Source organism: Rhincodon typus, chromosome 24 (genome assembly GCF_021869965.1).
Source record: "Rhincodon typus isolate 14 chromosome 24, sRhiTyp1.1, whole genome shotgun sequence".
NCBI lineage: Eukaryota > Metazoa > Chordata > Chondrichthyes > Orectolobiformes > Rhincodontidae > Rhincodon > Rhincodon typus.
In genome coordinates, this window is record NC_063355.1 from 20481720 (window position 1) to 20508210 (window position 26491).

General features: G+C 39.6%; 1 protein-coding gene across 1 annotated transcript in view; it reads left to right on the forward strand.

The window, feature by feature from the left end:
* Positions 1–1678: 1678 nt before the first annotated feature.
* si:dkeyp-14d3.1 (transmembrane protein 132D) overlaps positions 1679–26491 on the forward strand; it is a 909489-nt gene continuing 884676 nt past the window's right edge. Inside the window, exon 1 of the mRNA XM_048611779.1 lies at positions 1679–2016. Within this exon, the coding sequence (XP_048467736.1) occupies positions 1932–2016 (85 nt within the window). The 5' untranslated portion in view covers positions 1679–1931. The remainder of the gene's footprint in view (positions 2017–26491) is intronic.

Consider the following 26491-nt stretch of genomic DNA (forward strand, 5'->3'; position numbering starts at 1 on the left):
TTCCATTATTTATATCGATCGGAAATCCCCTGCCTTCTGCTTGTGATTAAAGACTATACCAACGCTAAAACTAAAAGAGCAACGATTGACTCTGCAAACTTCTCTCCCCTCCCCAGACCCAGCAAGCGGGTGACTAGCTTGTGGTAATGGGAGCAGCCAAGGTTTTAGAATGAGGATGTACAATGACACCAAGCCACTAGATGTCGTAATTACTTCACCATTGCAGACAAATGCGAGTGAAAATGAACGCAGAGACTTGCAAACGGGAACTGAGCCAAACTAATGCTGAGCTTTAAATATTTTAACAGCAGTACTAACTGCATCACACTAAAAATGAGACATCAATCAGTAAACTTCACTCCTAATTGTTCGGTGCTTCAGAATGCTTTACAGACGTGTAATTTAGTGTATGTTCATCAGAGAGATTCTGCAATATTAAGTACATGTTCTGTCTTAATGTGTCGCCTGCTTGTAAGATTGAAAAAGGTTTTGTTGAAAAGTGGATTTTTTTTTGGTTTTATTTGGATTTTAAGAAAGCCTCGTTAATCCAGTCACCTTGATTTCTATCTTCGTGAATCAACAGTTTAAAACATTATTTGATATCAGGAAAAAAAACCTACAGGAACTGAATTCTAAAAGACTTCTCTAATAAATATTTGCAATTTAATGGTTCGACTCTTTCAATTAGCATTTTTTTAAAATGTGCAAAGCCTGGCTGATACCAGGTGCTACTCAACAAAGGCATATTAATGATCGGAAATTGCACTTTAATTAATTTACAATTTGTATAAGATTAGTCTATCAAATATTTAATCTTTTAATTTCGAATTAAAGACAGCATGAGTCTAAATTAATGCGAGTTGGGAGACTCCAACATATGAAATTGCAAACTCCCTTATTTTAAAATAAAACTGAATTAAACACCGGCAAAAATAAAACCACGATTTTGCCATCATTGTGTTGGCGTTTGTTTTAGTTCCGAGGAGGCAGTTGACTTTTGGAAGCGGTTTTTAAAATGTTAAAAAATTGAAAGCGCGCCCTCATAAAACCAACGGGATAAGCAGACAGTCGAAATGTTGGCAAGGGCGGGCAGAGGGAAGCTAGGATCATTATCAATCATTTCCCAACTAGGTCATCAGCTGAAGTGACTTCTGCTCTGAACGCTTGACAAAGACGGTGTGGGTCCGAATGCAAATCAGGTTGAAGAAAAAGGCAGAAGTGAGCGCTTTCGGAAAGTTTGTGAAGACTCTGCAAGATAGGGATGCAGAGAGGAGCCGCCCCAGGGCAGCTTTCTCTAGCTTTCTCTCTCTCATTCATACATACATACATACATACATACATACATACATATCACCTGTCAGAGTCTAACACAGCGTAGGCATTAGGCAGCTCAGACACAAAAATTACTCATGTACTCATGCACACGTAAGTTCTCACACAGACTCACTCATACATATGCTTATATACACACACACGCACGCACAAATTTCTGTCGGGCTCCGGTGCATCTGGGCTGGATAGCACTAGTCCCGCCCCGTCGCGCACGTCAACCAATAACAAGCGGGCTCCACCCACTTGTTGGGCGGGGTCTTCAGGGTTCCTGGCTGCGATTGGTTATCTTAGTTGCCTATCACAAACCGAGGCCGTGGAGGCAGTGAGTGAGTGTGGAGCATGATCACAGCGATAAGGCAGAAGGGAGCTGGGGGGGGGCAAGTGGGTCTGGTTATCTCCTCTCCCCTTTTGGGCTCGGCTCGTCTCCTCTCAACTGTGATCCCTGGCTGTTTGGCAACTCCGCTGGCCTGGCCTGGGCATGGACAGGAGGAAACAGTGCACGGAGTTTTAAAGAGAGCAAAGCTTTCCAAAGTCTCCTTGGTTCCGACAGATAGTTAAGGTGTCCCATTGGGAAGATTACAAATATTTCCTGGGGCAACATGAGGACTTTGGGATTTGCAAAGCTGACTTCCCTACGCCCTTGCATGGCTGAGATTTTGATTTTTGCCGCATTACTCTGCAATGGTAAGTTTGAAGTTTACCAAGTCGACTTGTTTTGCACTTGTGAGCAATGGGTTATGTGTGAATCTTTAACTGCGGTAAGGTTCCGGGAGGTGGGCTGTAAAGAGTGATCTTGTGGCACTGTCCTACCTCCCAGGAGATAACGGGTTGTGCAGTGGGAAAATGAAACTACTCTGCTGACAGCTCACAGCCGGTGTGTTTCTGACAATGCAGCGGTCCAGCTACAGGTCTGATGGCCCTCGGTTGGGATATTAGTCTCTCGTCTCAGTCCCCGGCCAAACCGTGTACAGTCTCATCTCAACCAGGGACAAGATTCCCAGTGACTGGGTGCTCTGGCTGAGGGAGTGGCGCTACCCCAGCTCGAATCACTGACATACTGGCTCGTTTTTTAAAACTAACTCCCGGCTGGAGATTTTGTAGGGCGTTTTCTGGTGGAAGAAGTCAAATCTTTGCACTCTCGGTAGGGGTCTGGAGAGCAGGGTCGTGAAAATGCAAGATTGAGCAAACTGCTGGTCAAGGACAAGAACAGTGAAATCAACCCCCCCTCCTTCCCGCTTAGGGACCCTCTTAATGAAAGAAAAATGTCTCAACTTTCAGAGGCTTAGAATTGAAACAACCCCAGCACATCACCCCAGGGTCACAGACTTCCTAGCTACACACAGCACCTGGATCTGAATAATATTGACAGTGTTGCTTAAAGAAAGAGAATATGTGACCAGGCAGCAATGCTTGATTCACCTTGCTGACTTTTGGACTCTTCAATTCACCCTTCGTCTCCTGCCGAACTCCTCCTACCTTTCCCTATTTGAAACCACCCCCCAACCTCCCAACCCCATCGAAGCGGTTGGCTTTAAAGGAATCACATCGCTGATCTCGCTGTAAGGTGGTCAAGCTACTCTTCTGAGAAGAGGGAGCGCGCATCATCTACGTCTGAGTGACTGGTTTGTGCAGATGTTGGCCTTCTGTGTGTGTGTGTTGTGTATGTAATCCTACTAACCATCCGGATATAATGCTGATCAGGCCTCCGATAGAATAGAGATTCCTCTCTTTCCCCCCACCAAACTCTATTCCTTGTTTATCCGGGCTGCGATCTTATACTGCAAGCGGCTCGTGAAAATATACAGGACTTGTCACCGCGGTAGTTTAACGCTTTAATGAGCTCTCAAATAACCTACATTGAATGCACAATGACCAGATCCGTAATGTTGCAAGGGCCCAGCGTGTTAATGGGTTGAAACTTTTTTAAAAGTTTGGCTTTATGATTTAAAACTTCAAATGACGCAGTTACTTTTAAACACATTTCCCTAAGTTTACATTTTTTTTGGGATGATCTTTCAGGGGGATCCTTGCAGCTAAACATAAGTGAATGGATCTAATTACAACGGTGGGGATACAGAACCACAGAGTTAGTGCTGAGATAAATTAAAACAATCTAGTGTGAACACACACACAGACACTCCCTCTCCTATCTGCGGAACTTTAATTTTTGCCATCCCAATGATAATTGTTATCCATCGCCGTTTATTTTTCTTGAATGGGAATGGGCTTAGGGCACCTGTCAGCGCCGAGGATGGGGGGTATGAATTGATCTGGGTAGCTCCAACCAAAGTAAAATGTCACATCGGGACAGCCACTTCACTATTTTTCTGAAGAAGGGTCTAGGCCCGAAACGTCAGCCTTCCTGCTCCTCTGATGCTGCTTGGCCTGCTGTGTTCATCCAGCTCTACGCCTTGTTATCTCTGCTCACTAAGGACACTGCTCCCAGCTCTCAGTCACAGGGACTCAGAGATCCCACTCCGGGTTAACTCTGTGTTAGACTGGAGTTTTGTTTGTGTGTGTGTGTATAAAGGGGTCATGTTTTATAGATACGTTACCTTTGTATAGTGCAGTTTCTCACAAGTTTTAAAAACAAAGTGGATCTCATTGAGTGAAAGTGAGGATGTGCCATTTTATTGGCGACACGTTCCTTGCTCCCACTGATGTTGCTCATGTCCTTTTCACATTCACGCCCCTCGTCCATTGAATCAACCCCATGTCGCTGCCGGAAGTCTGGGCTCATTGCTCCGGGGTTGGGGAGGGGGTGCTGGAGAGATTAACACCACGTATTTAATGATGGAAGGGAAGTAATCGGCTTAACATCACATCTTTGTTTCAGGGTCAATGCAGAGCCCCTGGATACCAGTATCTAAAACATATACATGTTCACAGCTGCTTGCCCCACCTTCCCTCTGATTTCTAGGTTTTCTTGCTTTTCTGCCTCTAAAGTTGCTCTGTAGTACTTTTTTAGTGTTTTTCCTACATAAAAAAACATGAACACTTCCTCACCAACACCCCACATCAGTTTCCCTGGTAATGATACAAATATATAATGTTATGGTTGAATGGACAAGAATTTAACTTTGAAATGAAGGTCTGACAGAAATGAAAACAAAGACATTACAAAATTGGGAACTGAGGAATATTGGGGGAAAAAAACAGATACATACTGATTCTTAATGATCACAAATCAGCATTGAAACCAAATGTGTTTAACTTTTATGTAGTATTTTTTTAAACACTATTGGATGGTTGGGGTAGCTAGAGAGGGCTGAGGGTCAGGTATCATCTTCCATCTCCTTGCCCATGAGATTATCAATGTATTGACTAAATTCATTATTCACTGATAATAAAGAAGAAAATGAATGAATTCTTCTAATTTCACAATTCTGTAATTTGAAGTGTTATAGCACTAACTCTGTGGTGGTGGATATGACTGCTGCATTTGTATTACCTTTTTGTATTAAGATGTGAGGTCTAGTACTTTGGCTCTGCTTAATCTCACCTGTCATCCTATTTCAGTGGAATCAAGTGCTTGCGTAAATACATTTGCCCTGTAAAGTGTTTCATAGGTTTTCTGTTGAAGTGGCTGACAAGAATCAACAATTCTGATATGTTGTGAAATGCTTTTACGTTTTTCTATACATTGCAGTGAAAGGTGCCACTGCTATGGTTCAGAGCATTTTCCACTCTTTATGTTACAGTACTGGTTAGATGCAAAGCAAAGTAAACCTTTTTATATCATCTTGACAATGCTGCTTAACTCCTAGCTCAAAAGAACAACGTTGATGTGACATTTTAGCCATTGATCTTTGCAATCACTTTGAATAAGATGGTCAATTTGTACCAAATTATTGATGCTTTTATTCTGTGGACTGTTTTCCACTGGATGGTTGGCTGACTTTGTCCATATTCATTTTACTTAAGATCAGGGAAGTTCCATCACTCTGAACTGAATATAAGTGCTCTGATAAAAGCATTGTGGTACTGTGTTGTAATGGATTTCATCACGCATCTCACAATGCCCTTTATAAAACTAGTAATATCATAGGCTGTACTCTGTAGCTCTTTCTCCTTTTTCAGCTGAAGGCTACAATGGCAAGCAGAAGACTAATTTCGTCCAGCCAATGATAAATTGTTCTTTGAAGCTCGTTATGCTCCTTATGTTATGCAGATTGTGGAAATTTAAAATACCTTGTGGGATAAATAGATCTGTAGTAGAATCTGGATGATCTAGATTGAAAAGACAGCTTTATTAGTTAACCGTATGGTGATTACACTGACACATCAGGACCCTAAAATGCCATTCATTTCTGTTCTCCATTAAAGAATTAATTAAATTTAAAGCAAAAATTTCAACAGTAAAGAGTACAATAATATGTACTTAAATTGTTACAAACTTTAGAATGGAATCATGCTGTTTAGTATGTCTTAAAGTATTATACTGTTGGAAGCTACTGTACATGTCATGGGCTAATGACTGACTGTTAAGTGTGCATTTCACTTACACTCACTGCCAAGTTGGAAGGAAGGCAAATTCAGGCTAAGATAGAGAGCAAGGCAGAGGTCACTGTAAATTCTATCCCACTCAGTGTGGTTACGGCACCAGATTCTGCTACTCAAACAAGGTGAAATAGCCTTGCATGAGGTGATGCAGACTAACTGGGGAGCTATGATTTGAGGTGTGACACAAAGACTTGTGAAGATAGTCAATCAACCAATGGCAGTGATAAATACTATTGATATGAGATATAATTTAAGGGAGAAGCTGGCATAATGCCAATGTAATTGGGCAGTTATTCAGAGGCTCTCACTAATCCCGAGAGGTTTGGGTTAAAATTTCACCTAGTGGAATTTAAATGCAATTAATACATGCATTTCAAACTCCGAGCCAGTTTGTGATAGTGACCATGAAGCTATCACTGATTGTTGTTAAAAACCCAACTGGATCAGTATTGTCACCTAGAGAAGGAAAACATGCCATCTTTACTCAGTCCAGCCTATTCGTGACTGCAGATCCACAGCAATGTGATTGACTCTTCACTGACTTCTGAAATGATCAATCAAATCCCTCAGTTCAGAGATAATTAGGGATGAGCAACAAAGTTGGCCTTGCCAGTGATGCTCACATCTCATGAAAGAACACTTCCTTAAAATCAAATGTCATTGGGACATTTCAAATGTCATCTACACTGTACGCATCTTCTGTGTAATTAAAGAACCACAGATGAAAAACTGTAGAAAAATAAAATCCGTTGTATTCCATGTGCAAATAACCATTTCAGTTTGTTTTGTTGATATGTGTGCTTCCTGTAAGTGATGAATTCCCACATGCAAACCTCTTGTCTTACTGTGCACTTTGCACTGATAGAAGATCTCCAAGAGACTAACAGGTCTGTCTGAGCATAGAGGAGTGGGCGCCTGAGTCTTTATAACTTTCTCCTCATGGTTGCTAGTAATTACTGAAATGTGCTGAGCATAATGTGACTGCACCTTAGCGTTTGGAGCCCGGAATCGTCATAACACCAGCGAAAGCATCTGATGAACGTTTGTGTGTGAGGAATGCTCCCACATTACCTCTTATCTGTGTTACAGATCTCAACTGGAATCTTCAGGTACTCACAGACAGTCTGCATGGGCAAATACCTTTGTTCCATTTCTTGACATGGAAGATGGAAGTACATACACAGGCAGACGCAAACTACTTTCAGTTGTTATACTCATGTCGATTTTATAGTCATGGTTTTGTACCGCACTCTTCAAAGCAATGTCACTGAGGTTTATGGTGTAGACATTTGTCTTGGGTGGCTATTAAAATGGACAGCATTGGATCTTCTGTCAATTATCAGAGTTGCCAGCATTCAATCCAATTGACTGAATTGAAGCTGAATATTGGGCACTGCGTATTATGATCGGAGAATATGCTTCCACTAGTTTTGAGTGAGGTTCTTTTTATGGTGGGATATGAGCACTGCTGGCTAGCCCAGAATATGTTGTCCATCCCTAATTACCCAGATGATGGTTAAGAGTCAACCAGATTGGTTGCGCACGAAGAGTCATATGTAGACTAGACCAAGTAGGCATGGCAAATATCCTCCCCTAAAAGACATTAGTGAACCAGACATGGTTTTACAACAATTAAAGAAGGTTATATGGGCACTATTAGGTAAGTTCTAATTTTTAGTTGATAATTTCTACCCTTGCATATCTTTCCAGACCAGTTGGGGAGTTGGCTTAAAGGTATTATTGCGAGGCTGTTAATCTAGAAACTCAGCTAATATTCTGGGGACTTGGGTTTATATCCCAGCAAATGGTGGAATTTGTATTCAATGTTTCAAAAAATATCTGGAATTAAGAATCTACTGATAACAGTGAAAATCCCATCTGGCTCACCTGGTCTGGCCTACGTATGACTCCAGATCCACAGCAATGTGGTTGACTTTCAACTGAAATGGCTGGGCAAGCTACTCCGTTCAAAGGCAGCCAGGGCCAGCCAACGACACCCATGTCCCACGTATGAATAAAAAAAGTTGGTTTATAATTTAAATTTTGACTTTATACTGAACTGTCAAAAACTAAAAGGGATTTCAACAATCACTCTCCCACATCCAAATCTACCCCTCTTTCAGAACCCCAGTACACAAAACGTACCCAATCTGCTCCAGACCTGGTTAATAGATATTCTTTTCTCTTTCACAGAGAGACTTCCTTTTCCAATCCTCTCAGTTTATATTCTTCTCCCACTGACTTATTAGCCATAATTCATGTTAATAATTTTCCTTCCCATTTTCTCATTTCTATGCTCAACAGTTGTTCCCATCTCCTTCTACAAGTCACACCCAACAAACGTTTTGTGCCCTTCCTTTCCATGCCACTGATTTACCCCCCCCCTCCTTTTTATTGCCATCAAATTCCAAATCCCTCATTTTTCATCTTCATTCAGTAACCCCCAGGACCCAAATTTCCTCTCTTACTGTGCATTGTCTTTTTCTCCCCCCATACTGTGTAGTTTTCTCTGTCCACCAGTGCTACCTGAAACCAATGGCTAATGCATCTGAACTGTCCTTCTCCCCTTTGTACCTTTCCAACACTGGATTTGCCACCTCTCTGTGCTGTAGTCTGCACTCCCAGTTGTGGAACAGGTCCTAGCCATATTAAATAGAAACAGCAATGAACACCATTTGTGCTGAAGTATGTGAGAAAAAGTGAAACCTGCCCACTGTAGACTCTTTTTCTAAAAAAAAATAAAGTTAGGTGGCATGGGAGGCTTTGTTTCTCTGACCTTTGCCTCCAAGACACTGACATTGGCATAAAAGACTGCTGGCTGGTGTGACTGGTTCTGTTTCTCATCAGTGAGTGCTCCCTGACTCACCATACATTTCCTTATTAACATCACTAATTACTTCTCATGCAGTGTTTGCGTCTTCATCGGCATTTCGTTTCAACTCAGAATGGTGACATTCAGAGTTCTGGTGAGTGGCGCTCTTCAGATTGCGGTGTGACTGGTTTCTCATTGCAGTGTGAGGAGAACAGATGGTACAATATGAATAAGTAGTCACACATTCATTTGGCTACTGCATGGTCATGACATTTGGTGTGATACACTAATGACGTGCATGGACTTGAAGTAATATATTGTGCAAATTGCCGAATATCTCACTTAATCTCCATTGATTTCATATTATTGAGATATCCCTCCTAAATTTAAAAAAAATCTGCACAGCCTGTTAATAAGAAGTAAATTGCATCATGACTGGAGGTGTTCCATCTGTTCCTTATTACGTTGTTCAACTGTGCACAACCTTTGGAGAGTATGTAACACAAAAACATGGGGATTGAGAGAGCGGCATTGTCCATTTCAAAAACTCCTTTTATATCGTCCATTCGTTCTTCCAGCAAATAAGACAATTTATGTTATTGTGAAAATTTCGGCAATATTGATCAACGTGACTGGCACGTGAGCTGAAAATTAAGTTTCTTTTGCATCCTCTGGAGCTATTTTCCCTAGTATCTGTATGCTGCACATCTGGATAAATAACACTTGACTCCATACTGCTTCCAAGGTTTGTTAGCTGCTTGTGACAAGTTGAAAAGCTTCATACTACAATTGTCATAATTTGTTACTGTTTTATTTTAGTTCTTGTTAATTCAGTTGATCTCTCGGAAATCATTCATCTCGTATCCACCCGTTCCGAAGTTGTACTTATGAATCAGTCTTCCCACTTTTCCCAAAAGCGGGCAGAGATTCAAGTGACCGTTGATAGCAATAGCAGAGAAACAAATTCCCTCTCTATGACATTCCATTATCTGCTAGTTTAGTGGAGTGGTTAGTCCATGTGAAGTAAACTGTGGAAGTCTTTTTGTTTAAAATAAAACATGAGTTTCATATTATTGTTTCAAGTGCTCATTCACTGCTTACATCAATAGCAAGTCTTTTTTATTACACTGCTGTCTTTCGTTAACTCTCCCTGGGAGCAGGAAGTAACCGTCCTATCCAAGAACACACAAAATAATCTCTTGAAGTCTTCCCCTTCCAATGTTACTGCATCCAGAATTAATACAGGGGGTAAAACACAAGAGGAAGGGACAAACCTTTCAAAGTGAATTATTATCAAGTGAATAATTATTTAGGCAAATGGGCAGATTACTCATCTGGACTCGAGCATAAAATCTGTTTGGAAATGCACTTCAGGCGTATCGTGAAGCATACATTTGCACTTGATTTATTTTTTTCTTGTAAGTAATCTAAACACTATATACACAGAAGGAAGTGTGCCATTTCAAAATTTCTTCTGTTTCATTTCACTTTTCAGACAGAAGAAAGATAGCATCCTGTATATTAAGCTTAACTAGTTAAGCTTAAGTGGTCAGTGGTTAGACTTTCACTAGTTCTGCGTGCTCAAGGCACAATGAATGAGCCACACAGTAGAACAAAGAATCTCACTGTGCCTCAGATCTCAGCTGTAAATTTGGTTATCTGAGCAAACATCACAAGATTAACACAATCATGCAGTGAAGTGTGCTGAAAGTACAGGGTGATAAACAGGGTATTGATCATAACCATATAATAATGGAGCCAAAGTACTTGCTGTAAGACTTATATTGATGCTGTGCTGATATAATCTGATTCATTCTCTTTGCCTGTCAGACTGGTGATATCATTAACAGTATGGGTTTTCATCTTATCTTTAAACAGATTGCCAAAAAAAGGAGATAATATTTATAAAAACAAAGCATATTGTAGATCATCCACGCCAAATCAGACTTTATTAAAAAACAATCCACAATATTGTGTTGCTTGACAACAATTGTAAGAATTATTTTGTCCTTCGACAAACACATAAATCCTAAACATACATTTTCACTGTGATGCGAGAACTTATGGCATGAAGAAAAGCCTAGAGTTGCTTCAATCATGTAAGATTCTATTAATTCTGAGAGTTACATTTAAATCAATTCAAGAAAGATAAATCCTATAACGTAAGATTAAATGTATGGGTCAGAGATGTGCTGAATTAAGTTTTAAGAGAATACCGAAAAGATTTTGGGAACTTGCATTGTATCGCATCAGGTAAAGTTGGCGTTTACAGCAGATTGTGGATGATCTACGAAGCTTAATTGACCATAAGGCCATGAGACCATAAGGCCATGAGACCATAAGGTGTAGGAGCAGAATTAGCCTATTCGGCCCATTGACTCTGCTCCACCATTTGATATGTTTCTCAACTCTATTCTCCTGTGTTCTCCCAGTAATCCTTGATCCCCTTGCCAGTCAAGAACCTGTTTATGTCTGACTTAAATGCTGTTAATGACTTGGCCTCCACAGCCCTTTGTGGTCATGAGTTCCACAGATTAATCACCCTCTGGCTGAAGAAATTCCTTCTTGTTTCAGTTCTAAAGGATTGTCCCTTTGCTGTGAGGCTGTGCCTCCAAGACACTGACATTGGCATAAAAGACTGCTGGCTGGTGTGACTGGTTCAGTTTCTCATCAGTGAGTGCTCCCTGACTCACCATACGTTTCCTTATTAACATCACTAATTACTTCTCACGCAATGTATGCGTCTTCATCGGCATTTCGTTTCAACTCAGAATGGTGACATTCAGAGTTCTGGTGAGTGGTGCTTTTCACATCCATGCAAATGGTGAGTAATTCTTATCAAAAATCCTGGAGATCACTAAGGTTTATCAGGAGACCATGAGTGAAGGTGCAGTTTTGTTTCAAAGTCGTACTACACGTGGCACGATGGCTCATTGGTTAGCACTGCTGCTTCACAGTGCCAGGGACCTGAGTTTGATTCCACCCTTGGGCAACTGTCTGTGTGGAGTTTGCACACCCTCTCCATGACTGCATGGATTTCCTCCCACAGTCCAAAGATGTGCAGGTTAGGTGGATTGGCCATGCTGAATTGCCCATAGTGTTCAGGGATGTGCAGGTTAGGTGGATTAGCCATGGGAAATGTAGGGTTCGGATAGGGGCTTGGGTCTGTGTGGGATGATCTCTGGAGAGTTGATGTGGACTCGATGGGCTGAATAGTCTGCTTCCACATGATAAGGATTCTATGATACTTGCAATAAAACCATGGACTTGGCTTGTCTGCTCCTCAGTTTACTTGGCATTGATAGATTTGCCACATCCCACTTGAGCAATTTTCTTTTCAACTGGAGATATTGTTATGAATTTTCACTGAAAGTGCACATTTGGCAACAAAGGAGTAATAATAATTTCTTACCTTTTTGGGAATACCTTTTGATAGCCGATCAGAAGCTGTGAATGATGGGCAGAGAGTAGGTTCATGTATGCTGACAGTAAGGACAAATGACATAAGTACATGAGAAATCCTTCATAAACGTCTGACAGTATGAATTTGCTGATCAGACACAATTTTGCTAAAATCTTGAATAGATTGGCACAGGAAAGAAGGAGACGGGAAAATTAAATTGTTTGAGTTGGTACGTTCTGAATTGATAATGAAAAATCTAATCCAGATTGACTCCAGAATAAGCCCCTTGAGACGTTTGCCTAAAATAAAGAATAATGATCACATGAACTGGTTTTCATATGACAATGGCTGTCTCCTTCCAGCTTCATAACAGTGACCCCTCCCCATGCCTTTCTTGCCTCAAGACTTAATCATTAGTGTACTGGAATGGTAGATTTTCCATGTTCTACCCTGCATAACTTGAGTCATTCAAAACTCTGTTGATAATATAACTTGCAACAATATCCCTTAATATCTTGCCAAATTTGGTTTCTTGATCATTCCTGATTTTAATCACTACACTGTTGATGGCTGTGCCTCCGGCTCTCTAGGACCTAAACTCTGGAATCCACTCCCAAAACCTCTATCTCAATTTATCATTTCTGTTGTGATCCTCTTTTAAAATCTACCTCTTTTGAAACTTTTGATCATTTGGTTTTAGATTGTCTTCAATGACTTGGTGCCAGATTGTGTTCCATAAAGCTGATGGTAAGCCTTAGGATGCTTTTTACTGTGTTAAAGGCTTTATAATTAATGAGGGTATTGGTTAGCTTAGCTGGTTGGACAGCTGGTTTGCAGTGCAATAATGATACCAACAACATGGTGCAATTCCCACACTAACTGAGGTTACCATGAAGCAGTCTCCTTCTCAATCTCTCCCTTCCCCTGAGGAGTGTACTGTGATCACTACACTCCTCAGGTGAGGGGAAGAGTTGTCTCTCTCTAACAAGAGAGCATGGCGACTTTACCTTCTGTCAAAATAAAAATTGAGGTTCGAGTAGACCTGAGCAGAAATGCTTGAGTGTTTAATCTATCTGCTCCCTGCTATTCCCAGAATTAGCTACCAGAATTGGCAAGAGATATGACAAGAGTCGAAATGTTCACTCTGTTTCTCTCTCCACTGCCAGACCTGCTGAGTTTCTCCAGTATTGTGTTTGTTTCAAACTTCCAACATCTACAGTGTTTTGCTTTTGTTAAGCAGGTATATTGTTGCATGAATGTGAAAAACCAGAAATTCAATATCTGATGTCTGTTGACTGATTTACATCATAGGGTGCTGGGCATTCTGTTCATCTCTTGCTCCCAATGTTAACATGAGCTACAGAGGAACCACTTAGGTTTTAAAGGGCCATAAAATTTCATAGCACATGATATAGTTCTGCTAAGGAAAAATCCCAAATTGTTTCTTTTAGCCCACAAAATTGCTGCTGCCTCCTCTAATAACTGCGGACTAATCCTCATCAGGCTGGCGTTGTTTATTGTTGCCTCTGGACCCTTCACTTTGAGAAGCTTGCTGGCAAATTAAAAACTGTCTGAGGCTGAGGTTCCCATTGGACTCGTGACAGCATTTGGCAACAGTGATATTAACTGTAAAATACCGAGATCAGTTCCGATTCCAGGAAAATAAAAGGAAGTATATTAAGGTTCCACAGAAACAGAAATAGCTACAGAAACTCCGTGGGTCTGGCAGCATCTGTGGAGAGAAAGCAACGTTGATGTTTTGGGTCCAATGACCCTTCATCAAAATTTTCATATGAATTTCATGTGTCTGCTCCTGATAGAAAAGCTAGAATAGTATTTCATTCCAATTGTGATTTCACGAACACTGTGCCACAGATTAAATTCCACACTATATTTTACAAAGGATCAGCATATTTTTCTATTTATTTTGTAGTCCTTCAGAGCTTTCTCTAGGGCTATTTAATGTGCACCTTTTATGATGATATGTTGACTTACGTAGCTTTGATAATAGGCTTTCTTTCTTCCTTTGTTTACTTCAAGTACCTTCTGATATGATACAAATCCATTTTCTTGAGCTGCTTTTAGTTTGGAAACGCAGCCTGTAATAAACCACTTTTCAAAGGCTCCTTCTACAGGGATTACTCCAGGAACTGCATGATCTTTTTATCCCATCTATTGAATAAGCACCTCCCAGAGTGGCTTTATTATAGTCACGATCCAGGCTGGTCCCTTCCACAACAAACTGACTGAGATCAATCCAAACTGTTTAAGAAATTCCCAAGTGTATTTTCACCTAAAGGCTATGATTCTTTTTCAGTAAAACCTTCACAAAAAAAATGGAAGTATTAACAGGAAACAAAAAAAAATGTTGGTTGGTAGTACTGAACTTAAAAATTGCTTAAAGGAGACAAGCTGAAGTTTTTCATCTCTCGCATCAGAACTACAATGTAAAAAAACAGACTTTTAAAATGGGACCTTTTTTATATGAGAAGTTGGTGCTGATTTTTGGGCCATTGTTGACAGCCTATTTTATCATCTTACTGATGAATGCAAGACAAAAGTTTTAACTTCTTGTCTCCTTTTAGCAATGATTAAGAAATTAATAGCAATTTGAAGGAAGGTGCCAAATGGATATTTTAAGCTGGAGATTGCTACTGATATCTTTAAAAGTCTGATTTAATCCATTTTTGCACTGAGGAATAATATTTGTTCTCCTGCAACTGATTTGTTTTGTAAATGCTCTTTTGCTACCTCTTGCAAGACTAATACAGAAGGAAAAAAAATCCAACTAAATCATCCAGTTCCTTTAATCGGGTTGAGAAATAAAGGAAGGGAAATTATTCCATTGCTTCCTCAGTGCAGACACTAGTCACGGATGTTAATTCCTTGTACTGTGACTGAATGCTTTGTGGTTGGAGCACTAAAGGATCTTTTGATAAATGGGTACACTGTGTTAACAGCACAAAGGGTTTGGAGGTCAAGCAGCCTGTGAGATATAGAGGCTGGGAACTGTGCTGTATATAACCATTGGCCCAGTGGCAGCACTCTTATGCATTGAATTGGCCACTGTCTTGGCTACCATTGCACTTGAAAGTTTCAATTAAGTGACACTGATTTTTTAGCTGGGAATTCACTCTATCCATTCAGTACTATTGGAATGAGAGGCAGAGAAAAATCTCACTTCATTGACGGACTTCTTACAGTTTTTACACTCGTGTTCTCTGGTTTTGACTCAATTTTAAATGACATAATGTTAACGTGTGCATATTACATTATCAAGTCTTAACAGCATTTTTAAAAAAAAGTTTCCCTAATTTCCTTTTGTCTAACACGGATGGGACTTGGAAAGCAGTTGGCTGGTAGGATGACTGTTGGTTCATTAAGGGTGTCAGTTTATGATTCTCTAGGACTGAGGGACTAGAATTATCCTCATAAATTTATATTTGGGATCTGTGCAATGTAACATGACACAATTTCAAACTAGCAAAGAGCAAGTCTAGCATTAACATCATTATTTATCTTGTCTCCAAGCAAAGGGATTAACATAGACGATGGACTTCTGATAAGGGTAGTGCCATGAGAATCCCGGAATAAAGGAGGAGTTGGCTTGGTGTTGTCAGATGGTCAAGAATTGTATGTTATTTGGAATGATGAGCTCAGATTAAATGGCAGGTTAGGGGATTTATGCTGCTGCTCATCCATACCTGTCTTGAGACCTTATCATATTGAATCCCAAGACTGCTAGCCGCATTCAAAATATGGCCTTGGAATGATATATTCTCTATTGAAATAACCTACTTTTGACTTGTAATCAAATGCACTTCAATATTTTTCACAACATACTCCACGGTAAAGTGAATCTTAGGATTGCAATTTTGCTGGCCTACGGTCCAAGGTAAGTGGCATACTTTTGCTTACGTTGCCAATTCTCAGTATGGTCGGAGTCTATCTAAATTATAAAAGTTAGAAAACAAGTTAAATAATTTTTTGTCACTGACAAACTTTTAACTTTTTATAAAGATCTGTTTATTGAAGATGGGGCCAGTTTTGATTTATTGAGATAGTCTAAACAGTGATCTCGAACAGCAACAGTCAGAACGTACCTGTTTGACACCATTTATGACTTTTTTGAGTTTACATATTAAAATATTATTTAAGAAACCATTAATACATTTGGTACACACGTTCCATTTTATTTTGCTGTTGATTTTTCAGCAATTTTCTATCCTTTTTGATTCTGATTTTTCACAATCTTAAATCCAATGGTGACAGACCGTCCATCACCAGTAAACTTGGAGAGATTGTTGTAAGGAAAAACAATTTTTTAAAAAAAAAGGGTCCTTCATTGTGTACGTATATTTCATGTTGAATTTGACCTGTTGCGTATTTTTATCCGAACTTCTTATCGCATTTACTTCATTGATTCGGCTCCCGTTGAGTTCTATTTGCCTTATAGCTTGGCCTTCAATTGGCTAGATAGCTTTACATTATCAGCATGTTCCATAAGGCTGCATGAGAGGAATCTTCCTTTATAGAATGCTTCTCAATATTACGAGCAGCATGAAACTCACAATAGATTGCGGAACTCTGTGACACTACTTATTTCACTCATCACCTATTTGCTATTGCTGGCCTAATTAGCAAATGTCGCATTAAGTGGAAAAGCGCTAATTTTTACAAGCCTGAAACGTTTCCAAGTGTTCGGAGAAATCCAAACAGATTCTATCTAGTGGATTACAGTTGTTCGCTAATTTAGCTATCAACAACAGAATTCCTACATATTTAGGTGACACAACCTGCTGGTGTTTCTTTGAAACATTGTTTTGATTTTTTTTTAAATTTTTGTGAATATTGATCACATCCCGGAAAATGGTACCAAATATTGTCTCATTATTTTCATTGGTCTTACTCCTTTCACGAAGCCTAACATTCATAATCATCGTGACCACTGACTCCTTGAATCAGGATAATTTATCACATTTTATAGGATTTGAAGCAGCAATTATTGATCTTTTGATATAAACCTGTGGTTCTAAGCCAATGCACAGCTATTCAGCAGTGTAGACCCTCAATCCAAATATTCAGAGAAGCTCTGGAACATGTATTGATATACAAACTTATCATCAAGTGTAGAGTTTAAATTATCACTTAGCAAAATGATCAACTTTAATAAAGATATCCTATTTGTGACTTTGTCCAACCCGGGAAGTAATTCCAAAGAGATCTCTAGTTCTTGTGAGCAAGAGTATGTAGATGGTCTCATGTTTTACAATGTTTTGTTCACTGACACTTTCTTTCTTTTGGACTCAAAGTTTTTAAGCATATTGCAAAGTAGATTTTTCTTTGTGAGAATCTGCTGGTTGTCCAGTGTTTTAAAAGCAACAAGTTGGTTATGTGCCAGATATTTTTAGCTAGTTTGGTCTTTTATTCAATGTGCATCCCTCTTTTTGTTGTCCAATCATTAAACTTCCTTCTGCACTGCAGCCAAGACTTGGCCACAATACTAATGACATTGATGCTTTTTGCCACCTCTGTGTTGCTTCTTCACTAATTAATCTTGGAGACTGTTCTTTTATGGAAGCACCTTTTACCTGATGGTGATTTGCTCCAACACGGAGTCCGGAAAGGTTGAGGGTTCTGCTGGAACGTGTGTAGCTTGCAGTTCGAGTCTGACTCCTCCACAGCAACAAGAAATCGCTTACGTTTAGGATGCTTGTGTCCATCAATGACCACCTTTTACTTTGGCAATGCAGCGACAGTGGACAATTATGCCAGATGCCTGTTGTTAATGACTAGAAAAAAAATGAAATGGCTGTTGTGTTGACTGAAGGATCAGTCGGCTCACTTTCCCTCTGGGCAGTGTGATAGCTGATGGTACAGGCAAGACAGATGCTAGTCTATGGACGGAAGCGGATCCAAAAATATTGTGTGCGAGTATCATTGCCTTGTAAGATTGTCAGCGTGTCCACTTTTTCATTGTCTGGCTGAACAAGCAAAACTTAATGTTTTCCTAAATTAGCTAATAAAGCTGCTGCTAGTATTCTTGTAACAAATGGTACAGCTCATTCCACCTGGTCATTATTGAGTGTGCTGGAACCAGCAAATCTAGTTAGTGCGAGTGTGGCCAATCTGCCTTTGCTTTCCAATCACCTTTATAGTACTTTATTTTATCTTGTATCATGCAAAGTGTGAAGTACTGTGATTGTCGTTCTTTCCAAGCAGTTCGCTGCCTCTGGTGTACTCTTGATGTGGACTGATTCTGCCCCCTGTCCGTCATCTTCCCAGATCCTTTCTGTTCTGAGGAATTCGTTGAAATTGATTGTGTCTGTGACTCCGATTCTGCTTCTTCTCGTGGCTTCTAAACATTCTTGTCTGGCGCAAAGTGCTGAGCAAGCGTTGAAAATATTCTGGAGCTGGTGTTATTAGCACACTGGATACATTGCGGAGGCTTCTGCACGAGTGTGTGTACTGTATTTCAAAAGATACAATGCATATAAAAACTAATAGGAAAGATTGGTCCTGATATTCCCCTCAAATATATAGCTAAGCTAGCTCTAAAACAAAAAGTGGAGAAAAATAGTACCAGTGAATGTGATCAATCAAGCTTCAATGGGAACCAAATCAAAAATTCCTGGAGAAACTCGGCAGGTCAGGCCGAGGAAAGCAGCAAGAACATTTAGGGTTCAGCGACCATTCTTCAGAACAGTTCTGCTCTGCTTTCTCTCCATAGATGCTGCCTGACCTGCAATTGTTGATTTTCTTTCTGCTTTCCATTGTTCATTGATTTTTAAGCTTCAATGGGAAGACCGAGTAGGAACATAGCAATGCTTTCTGCCTCATTTTCTTCTAAGAATGCAATATGGCTGCCCCTTTTGGAGGGATGCCCAATGAAGCTGCCCCAACGTTCAATCGAATCGTAAATTGTGGGAGAGACAGGCCACACTGTTTGAGTCACCTGAAAAATAGACCTAGTGGTTTCTCCAAAGAGATCTTCCAGTTTTGTAGCCACAACTACCCTTCCACTCACAGTTCCTGGGTCAGAGACCTAGCAGGAGGGCCGGACTCAGCTGAGGGAACTATGTGACTATGCTGATGGCATGAATTCACAAATTCAAGTGAATTCAGGGCTTATTAGCCATTCACACATTGGAGGCACAGCAGAAGTGGGATATTGGGATCATAACAAACAGGGAGCTTGGGTCTGAGTGTTTTTCAGCCCAATGCCTAAATCCTCTAGCAGCAGCAGCTCTGTTAGTTAGAAGCTTCACCATTTTTTTTTTTGTTGTTGTCCATAATCTGTGTTCTTGCAAAAAATGATGATCATTCAGAGACCACGTTACACAAAATGCTTATTTTATCCCAGATTACCCAAAATTCTGGTTAACGGTGTGGCTGAAAAGCTAATTTAAATAAAGACTGACATCTTGAACAGTGGCAAAATTAAACCAAATCAATAGAATTTGGTATGTGAATTGATCTATTTCAACAACTTACCACATCATATTGTTAATAGTATTATGTCATTAAATAACTTCATAATAATGGTTGGCATCACTTCGTAAATTACATGCCAAATATTGCTATATGCTGTGCTTGTCTTCATGGTCTGCATTCAATTAGTATGGGTGATCAGGCAGCAAGTACTGTGCTAAGTCTGTGTACAAATGGATACATCTTGAGTGAATATTCAATAAGGAAATTTTAATTATCCTCACCCCTACACCATGTTCAATTGTTACAAAATATAAAGTAGACACTGTACAGTGTCAAACATTCAATGCTAACAGATCCTCCATCGTAGTGTGTCTGTGTGTGGCCCAGAAAGCTTTTGATGGTAATTTTAAGACAAGCTTATAAATTATTAAAGCATAATCTCATCAGGAATGTGCTTTGATCTCTTCTAAATTTTCCAAGCAATATATTTTCAGCATGAGTGTTCTGGAGAGCTTTTAATCTGCGGTGAAACTGTGTTTATTCAAAATAAAGTATCACATCCCTATTTAAAGGGGCAATTTCCTCATAGAAAAGTGCTTGTACGGACATACATTCTGAAGTTATATAAATCATGTTGAAACATATCCAACTCGCATGTGCGGTCAATGACTATAACAGAAATTATCCACGCCGCATTCTTTGCCTACCCCATTGATTCACCCTTCTCTCAAATTTTGGTTTGCTGCTGTGCTAGCGTCTGACCTTTTTTGAGTCTAAAGGTCAGGGGTTCAAACCATTCCCCACCACCATTCCCACTCTCCCCAACCCCCACCCAGTCTTCAATATGGAAATGCCAGAGATGCTGTGTTTTGGATGAAATGCAGAGCTTTGTTTAAGTAACTGTATAGTTAGTAAGAGGCGCATGAAGAGAACAAGAATTAGTGAAACGCCTGATTTCTTTTGAGTGCCTCAACTTAATTTCAATCTCATTTCTCTACACTCCACACTGAATAGGACAAAAAACAGCATCAGGAGTTACCACCTGGGTTCTCTTAATCAGCCCTCAGCCCTGCCTAATGCCAGTTATTGCTAATAGTTTAAATTGATAAATTAGAATTAATGCTTTTTTTCTACAAGATAGATCTTCCAGCTTTTACAGGAGAATGAGACTGAGGAATTTATTCCTCTCCATTTTCGTAGTGTTTTGATGTATGATAGCCCATCCTGTTCTTACTTGTTAACTGTGAACTCAGCAGTGTGAATGTATTTCTACATTCAGCCATGATAAATAAAATCTGTTCGTAAGTTATTTTGAAACAATCCAAATAAAAAAATGTATAATCCTGCAGCTTTAACAATTAATTATTACAATCCCATTGTTCAACAATGTGTTCGACTCATCATTCACACTGGATTACAATTACTTATGAAGGATGGTAAAGTACAAGTCAGATAGCATGTTGTCTTTGAATGGGACTTGAAATTATTTCATGTCTAGAAGCCAATGGTTGCTTACGTCAGAATGGCCTGCTCATTTTGCTTGCTATCAGTTCAATGCATAAAGCAACAAGTCAGGAAAGCTTGACAAACATTGAAATCAACAGCAGGTTACTTAGAGTTTTATGGATTTTCTTTCTTTAAATCGACAATTACACTGGAGGATTTCAGTTGAAGATTTCAAAACTGAGGTTGCTACATTGAGGCCAGGGCATTCAGGGTTAATGAAACAAAGTGGATAACTTGACTTATCTTACAAATCAACCGTGATCTAAATTAATGAATGAATATTCATTGTGAATACATTTACTGTGTTATGGCAACTAATGGCCAAAGGAGTTATTCCCTCACTATTCTTGTCAGCAATTAAAGTTGCAGAAAGCAAAATTAACACCTACAGAAAACAATCAAATATATTATTTACTGTCACATGACAGTGTGGTGACTGCCTGACACTTTTTATGTATAACTTCTATCGTGTGGAGGGGTTTAGGTTCAAGCCTGTAGTTTCCACGGTATCAGAATGCAGTTCTTGACTGATCCATCAGGAGGCACTGAGCAGACCAAAAATAAGAGTGCAATGTCTTGGGCTGTTCTTGTGCACCTTCTTGTGGCTGTCTTCAGAATGGTGCCCATAGATGTGTGGGAAAAGGGGCCATTTGGAATGAAGGGGTTAATTGTTGAGATGGATTACAAGTATGTTCGGAGACCATAAAGTAAGAGGGTCATTGGATAGGGCATCTGTACCAACAAAATAATTGAATCTCATTTGATAAAGAAGATAATGCCAAGTAGAGATAGGATATCATTGGATTTATATTGCAATCATGGGTTTGGAGATGCTGCTCTTACATTACATTGCTGGAATGTGTAGCACTGACTAGAGGTATGACATGGAAAATCAGCTTTAGAACTTAAAAAGGGAGGATTTCTTAGGTATTTTTAAGCACTAAAAGTATTGAATCCAGAGAGAGGAGGTGAAGATCACCATTGTAAAACATTGATAGGATTTAGTTGCTTTAAATCCTAACATCAACTAAAAGGCAAACTCTAACTGAGAGCCCTATGTGAAATAAACTGGTTGGAAATGTGTAGGATATATAAATGGTTTGAGTTCCACTGATTTGTTGCCTTGGAGTTTCCAGGCAATCAAGTAGTTATGACTGTTGAGGGTGGTCTTGTAATATTTGGTCTAAATCCTTCCAAATCTTGAGCATGACTTGTTGCAATGCCTAAATAATTTACACAAGAATATTAGCAGATGCATGAATACACAATGAACTTAGAAAATGTTGCTTCCTGAGCACACAGTCTGCCGTTAAATTGGCAGATTAAAAACAGCTATCGAGGGTGTTTGGAAAGCTGCAAACAAGGGCAAATTAATTGAATCTTGGCTGAGCTCCACCACCTGGAGAATTGAAGGTTAAGTTAGTTCAAGAGTCGGTTTGATTTAAGCTCAAGCAAAACAGGATTTCAGGCATTGTGGTCAACGAGTGTTCACGTGTAATGAAGGTCTAAATAGAAACTACACCCAGCCATAAATTGTCACATCATTTATTGCAAAGCCTGTTCTGGTAAGTTGTTTTTATATTTTCTTTAGATTTTATGAATGTGATTACAGTTTCTTGGAGCTTCAGATGAAAGAGCTATTCCATTTTTTTTCACTTGTAATTGCATTCTTTCCAATTTTCCTTGTTTTATTGGAAACATTGATATAGCAAAGCAAAAATGCGCATGGAAATTTATTCCCATGTCATAACCCTTAGAAGACATACTTCACATTTGCATTTTAGGTTTCTATTTCTAAAATAACACAAGGGAAATATAACAGAGAACTTGGATTTCAATTGATCTTGCTTTATAAGATCAGTCTTCCTAAAATTGAGAAAAACCACTCGACGACTCCAGGCTTAATCATTGAAATCTTAGAATCACCTCTGACAACCTCCCTACTACACCCCCATCTATCACAATATTCAAATTGTTTCTTAAATATGGCTTCATTAACCTAAAGATTATGTTGACTATTGTTCACGTGAAAAACAAATGTGCTGACGTCAAACTTAAATTTGCCTTTTACTAGGTTCAGCCTGAGCTCCTTTATCTTTGGATTTCTGCTAAATTGTTGTGCCCCAGATGTGTTTTTCTTTCTGTTGTGCTATTTCCTTCAAGGTATAGACTGCTGTACAGCAGCATTCCAGGTCTTGGGCAATTTTTGAGCTGCCTCAATTAAAACTGGATTGAAATACGCAATTAAGACGAAAGCCAGTCTCGAGATAGAATGTTTATGCTAAGGAATTGTTCCTTTGAATGGACTTACAATTACTTAGGAACTGAAGACTTACCTGTTGACTTCAGACTTCTCTGCAATAAAACACGAGTTAGTGCTGGTGGTTATTCTGTGACTATATCTAACAATAAAAAAACTCAAGCTTTTCGCTTTGCAATTATTCACACAAATGAATGCTGTGCTAAGAAGTTTGCAACTGTAACCTGATGAAGGCTGAAGAATATTTACTGAGCTGTAATGAATGCAGGTGTAAACACGGGCTGAGAGTGTGTCAGTGTCTTCAGATTTATATATATACAGGGCAGGAATGACAGGAAGAAAAATGAACAATTATCTTCAGTTCCACGCCTGGTCACTGGATACTTTCCCCACATTGTGGTTGTCTGTTGTTTTCAGTTCTGGAATATTATCAAAGGCTTAGAGACTCTCAAGTAACAGTAACCTTTTGGCTGGTCATAAAAGTTGATCTATTAAAGTACTTTGTTGATGGTGATCCGTGGTGGCCGCAATTTTTATAATGGAAAGTCCAACTGTTAGCGTATAATATATTGAGGAATTGAAGTTTACATATTATTACTAAAAACGTCAAAGGTTAATAACTGTATTGTCTGTGACACCTGTTCTGAAGTGAACTTGTGTTCAGGGTCTGGACTGCCTTTTCCTTCAGGAAGCACAGGCTTCAGAATTTGCAACTTGTAATTTTTTTACCAGTGAAATGTATTGAATTGCCTCCACTTCTCCGGTTAATGCAATTCCTTTAAACTGTGTTACTGTTTTTGTGATTTAAACCATGAACATTCTTAATGCTTCCTGTCTTGAAAATACAACTACAATATTGTTTTCTGGACAGGAGTGAGTGGGGCTGTGAATGCAAACACTTCCCTGCGATGCACCGCAGTGTATTCATGTCTTTCCCACACGAGTGCTGCCTGCATTAAAGAATAAAGAATTCCTCCATACAAACAGTCACAAATTAAAAACCAATGCTGTGTCGCTCTTGTGTTGAGAAGCTAGTTGAGACTGACAGCAGATAACAAATTCAACATGACCACACTGCCCCACATCCACACACTCCCAAACCTTATGCCTATCCAACCCCTAATGTTTTTTAATCCTAATGATTTCGTAGGCAATCTGAAATCTGCTATGCGACTGTGAATAAATAAAAGGGGCTTGAGTTGATTTGCTCACCACCCCAAACTGAGATTATATGCCTTTCTTTGCCAGGCCCACCAGTTCCCTAATTAGCTGTTTTTATTTTTGTATTCATTTTATTTCAGTTGTTTATACCATGTTTAGATAGATTCCATCGACAGCACCTCCAAGGTTCAGAAATATTCTTCCCTAAAATGCAAATTTATAGACATATAACTTTCATTTAAGCATCTTTTTATTATTCTCTTGTGTCATTTGTAAAATTGTTGCCCTGAAGATCCTTCATTTTTGAGGGAGCGACCGTATACAGATAGACATTGTTATACTAATTTCATTCAAATCTAGTGTTGTCAAACAGTAGGGGAAGCTGATCTCTGGAAAACAAAAAATAAACAGCAATGTTCAAAATCCTTCAGGATCCGCCAGTGTACTATCTCCTCTGACTTGACTGTGTGTATTTTCAATATTTCTCGCTTTTTCTTTTGGGTTGTCCAGCAATGGACTTTGAGAACTAGAGTTATTGTTAGGCTGAAAGGTTCTGATATATAATCTTGGTCCTGATTTTGCAGTTATTGCAAACGTGAAACTGACAGCAACTGCTGGAATCCACACCAGTGTGGTTAAAAGTGGAAATCCAGAATTTGCAAGTAATTCCCTGCTCTTCCACTTGGTCTGCTGTTGAAGTTGCTGCAGCTTTATAGAAATCACTGGATAGTGAGAGCCTCTCCTCATACTGTAATATTGCTGTCGAAGCCTTTCCAAACGATGACAGTGGCAGATTCATTTGAACATCAGGGCAATAGAAATCAATGCCACAGCAGGCACTAGATCTTAGTTGGTAGATTTGAGATCCATAGGTAATTTTGCCACTTCGCCAGTGGCTACAAAATCTAAGCTATTGGATTTCATATAAAATTTTCTTTTTCTTTTTGCTTTCATGGGATGTGGGTGTCACTGACAAGGCCTAACTGCCCTTGAATGTGGGTTGCTCAGACCATTTCAAAGGACAGTTATAGGTCAATGACATTGTGATAGGTCTAGAATCGCTTGTCAGCCAGCCCAGGTGATATTGGCAGGTTTCCTTCCCTAAAAGATGTTAGTGAAACAATTGGGAATTTATGACTATCAGTTTTAGTTGTTGTGGTTAGCATTACTGAGACTAACTTTTATATTCCTGATTTATTCATTGAATTTTAAATTCCGTCAGTTGGCGTAGTGAGATTTGAACCTGTGAGACCAACATTGTTAATCCCTGAGGATATTTGCTCCATTTAGAAATAGTTTCTTGTACTGTTCCTTAGAGACAAACCATTTATGTGATAAGCAGATCAGATGCTAACAGAGTGTGATAAAGTCTTTCTCAATGTTGCAGACTTTTTGCATAAGATGATTTTGGTTTTATGATGAAGGAAGATGAAGGTGTTTCAGTGTGAATGATTGATAGAATCCCTACCTTGTGGAAGCAGACCATTCAGCCCATTGAGTTCACACGCCCAAACAGCCTCCCACCCAGACCCCTACCCTATTTTTGTAATCCTGCATTTCCCAGTGGTAATCCACCTAACCTACATATCCCAGAACCCTGTGGGCAACTTAGCATGGCCAATCCACCTAACCTGCATATATTTGGACTGTGGGAGGAAACCAGAGCACCCGGAGGAAACCCACGCAGACACGGAGAATGTGCAACCTTCACACCGACAGCTGTCCGAGGATAGAATGAAACCCGGATCCCTGGCATTGTGAGGCAGCAGTGCCAACCACTGAGCCACCATGCACAGTCCAGACCAATAAGATGACTTTGTAAGAATGAAGGTGAACTGTTACATTGAGTCTGAGGTGTAATTCTTAAAACAGTTTGAATCCGTTTGTGCAGAAGCTAAGATGAGAGGAACATCAGTACAGATTGCTGGCCTGCTGAATAGTCATTAAGAGACTGGTGAGCATGAAACAAAATAAAGTGAGATCAGTGGTTTGAATGTTTCCCTCGTGATCACAAAATTCTCACCTTGTAGCTATCAGGACACGTGCGAGTGGAGGTAGAGTTCGACGCTAGTGCGCCACG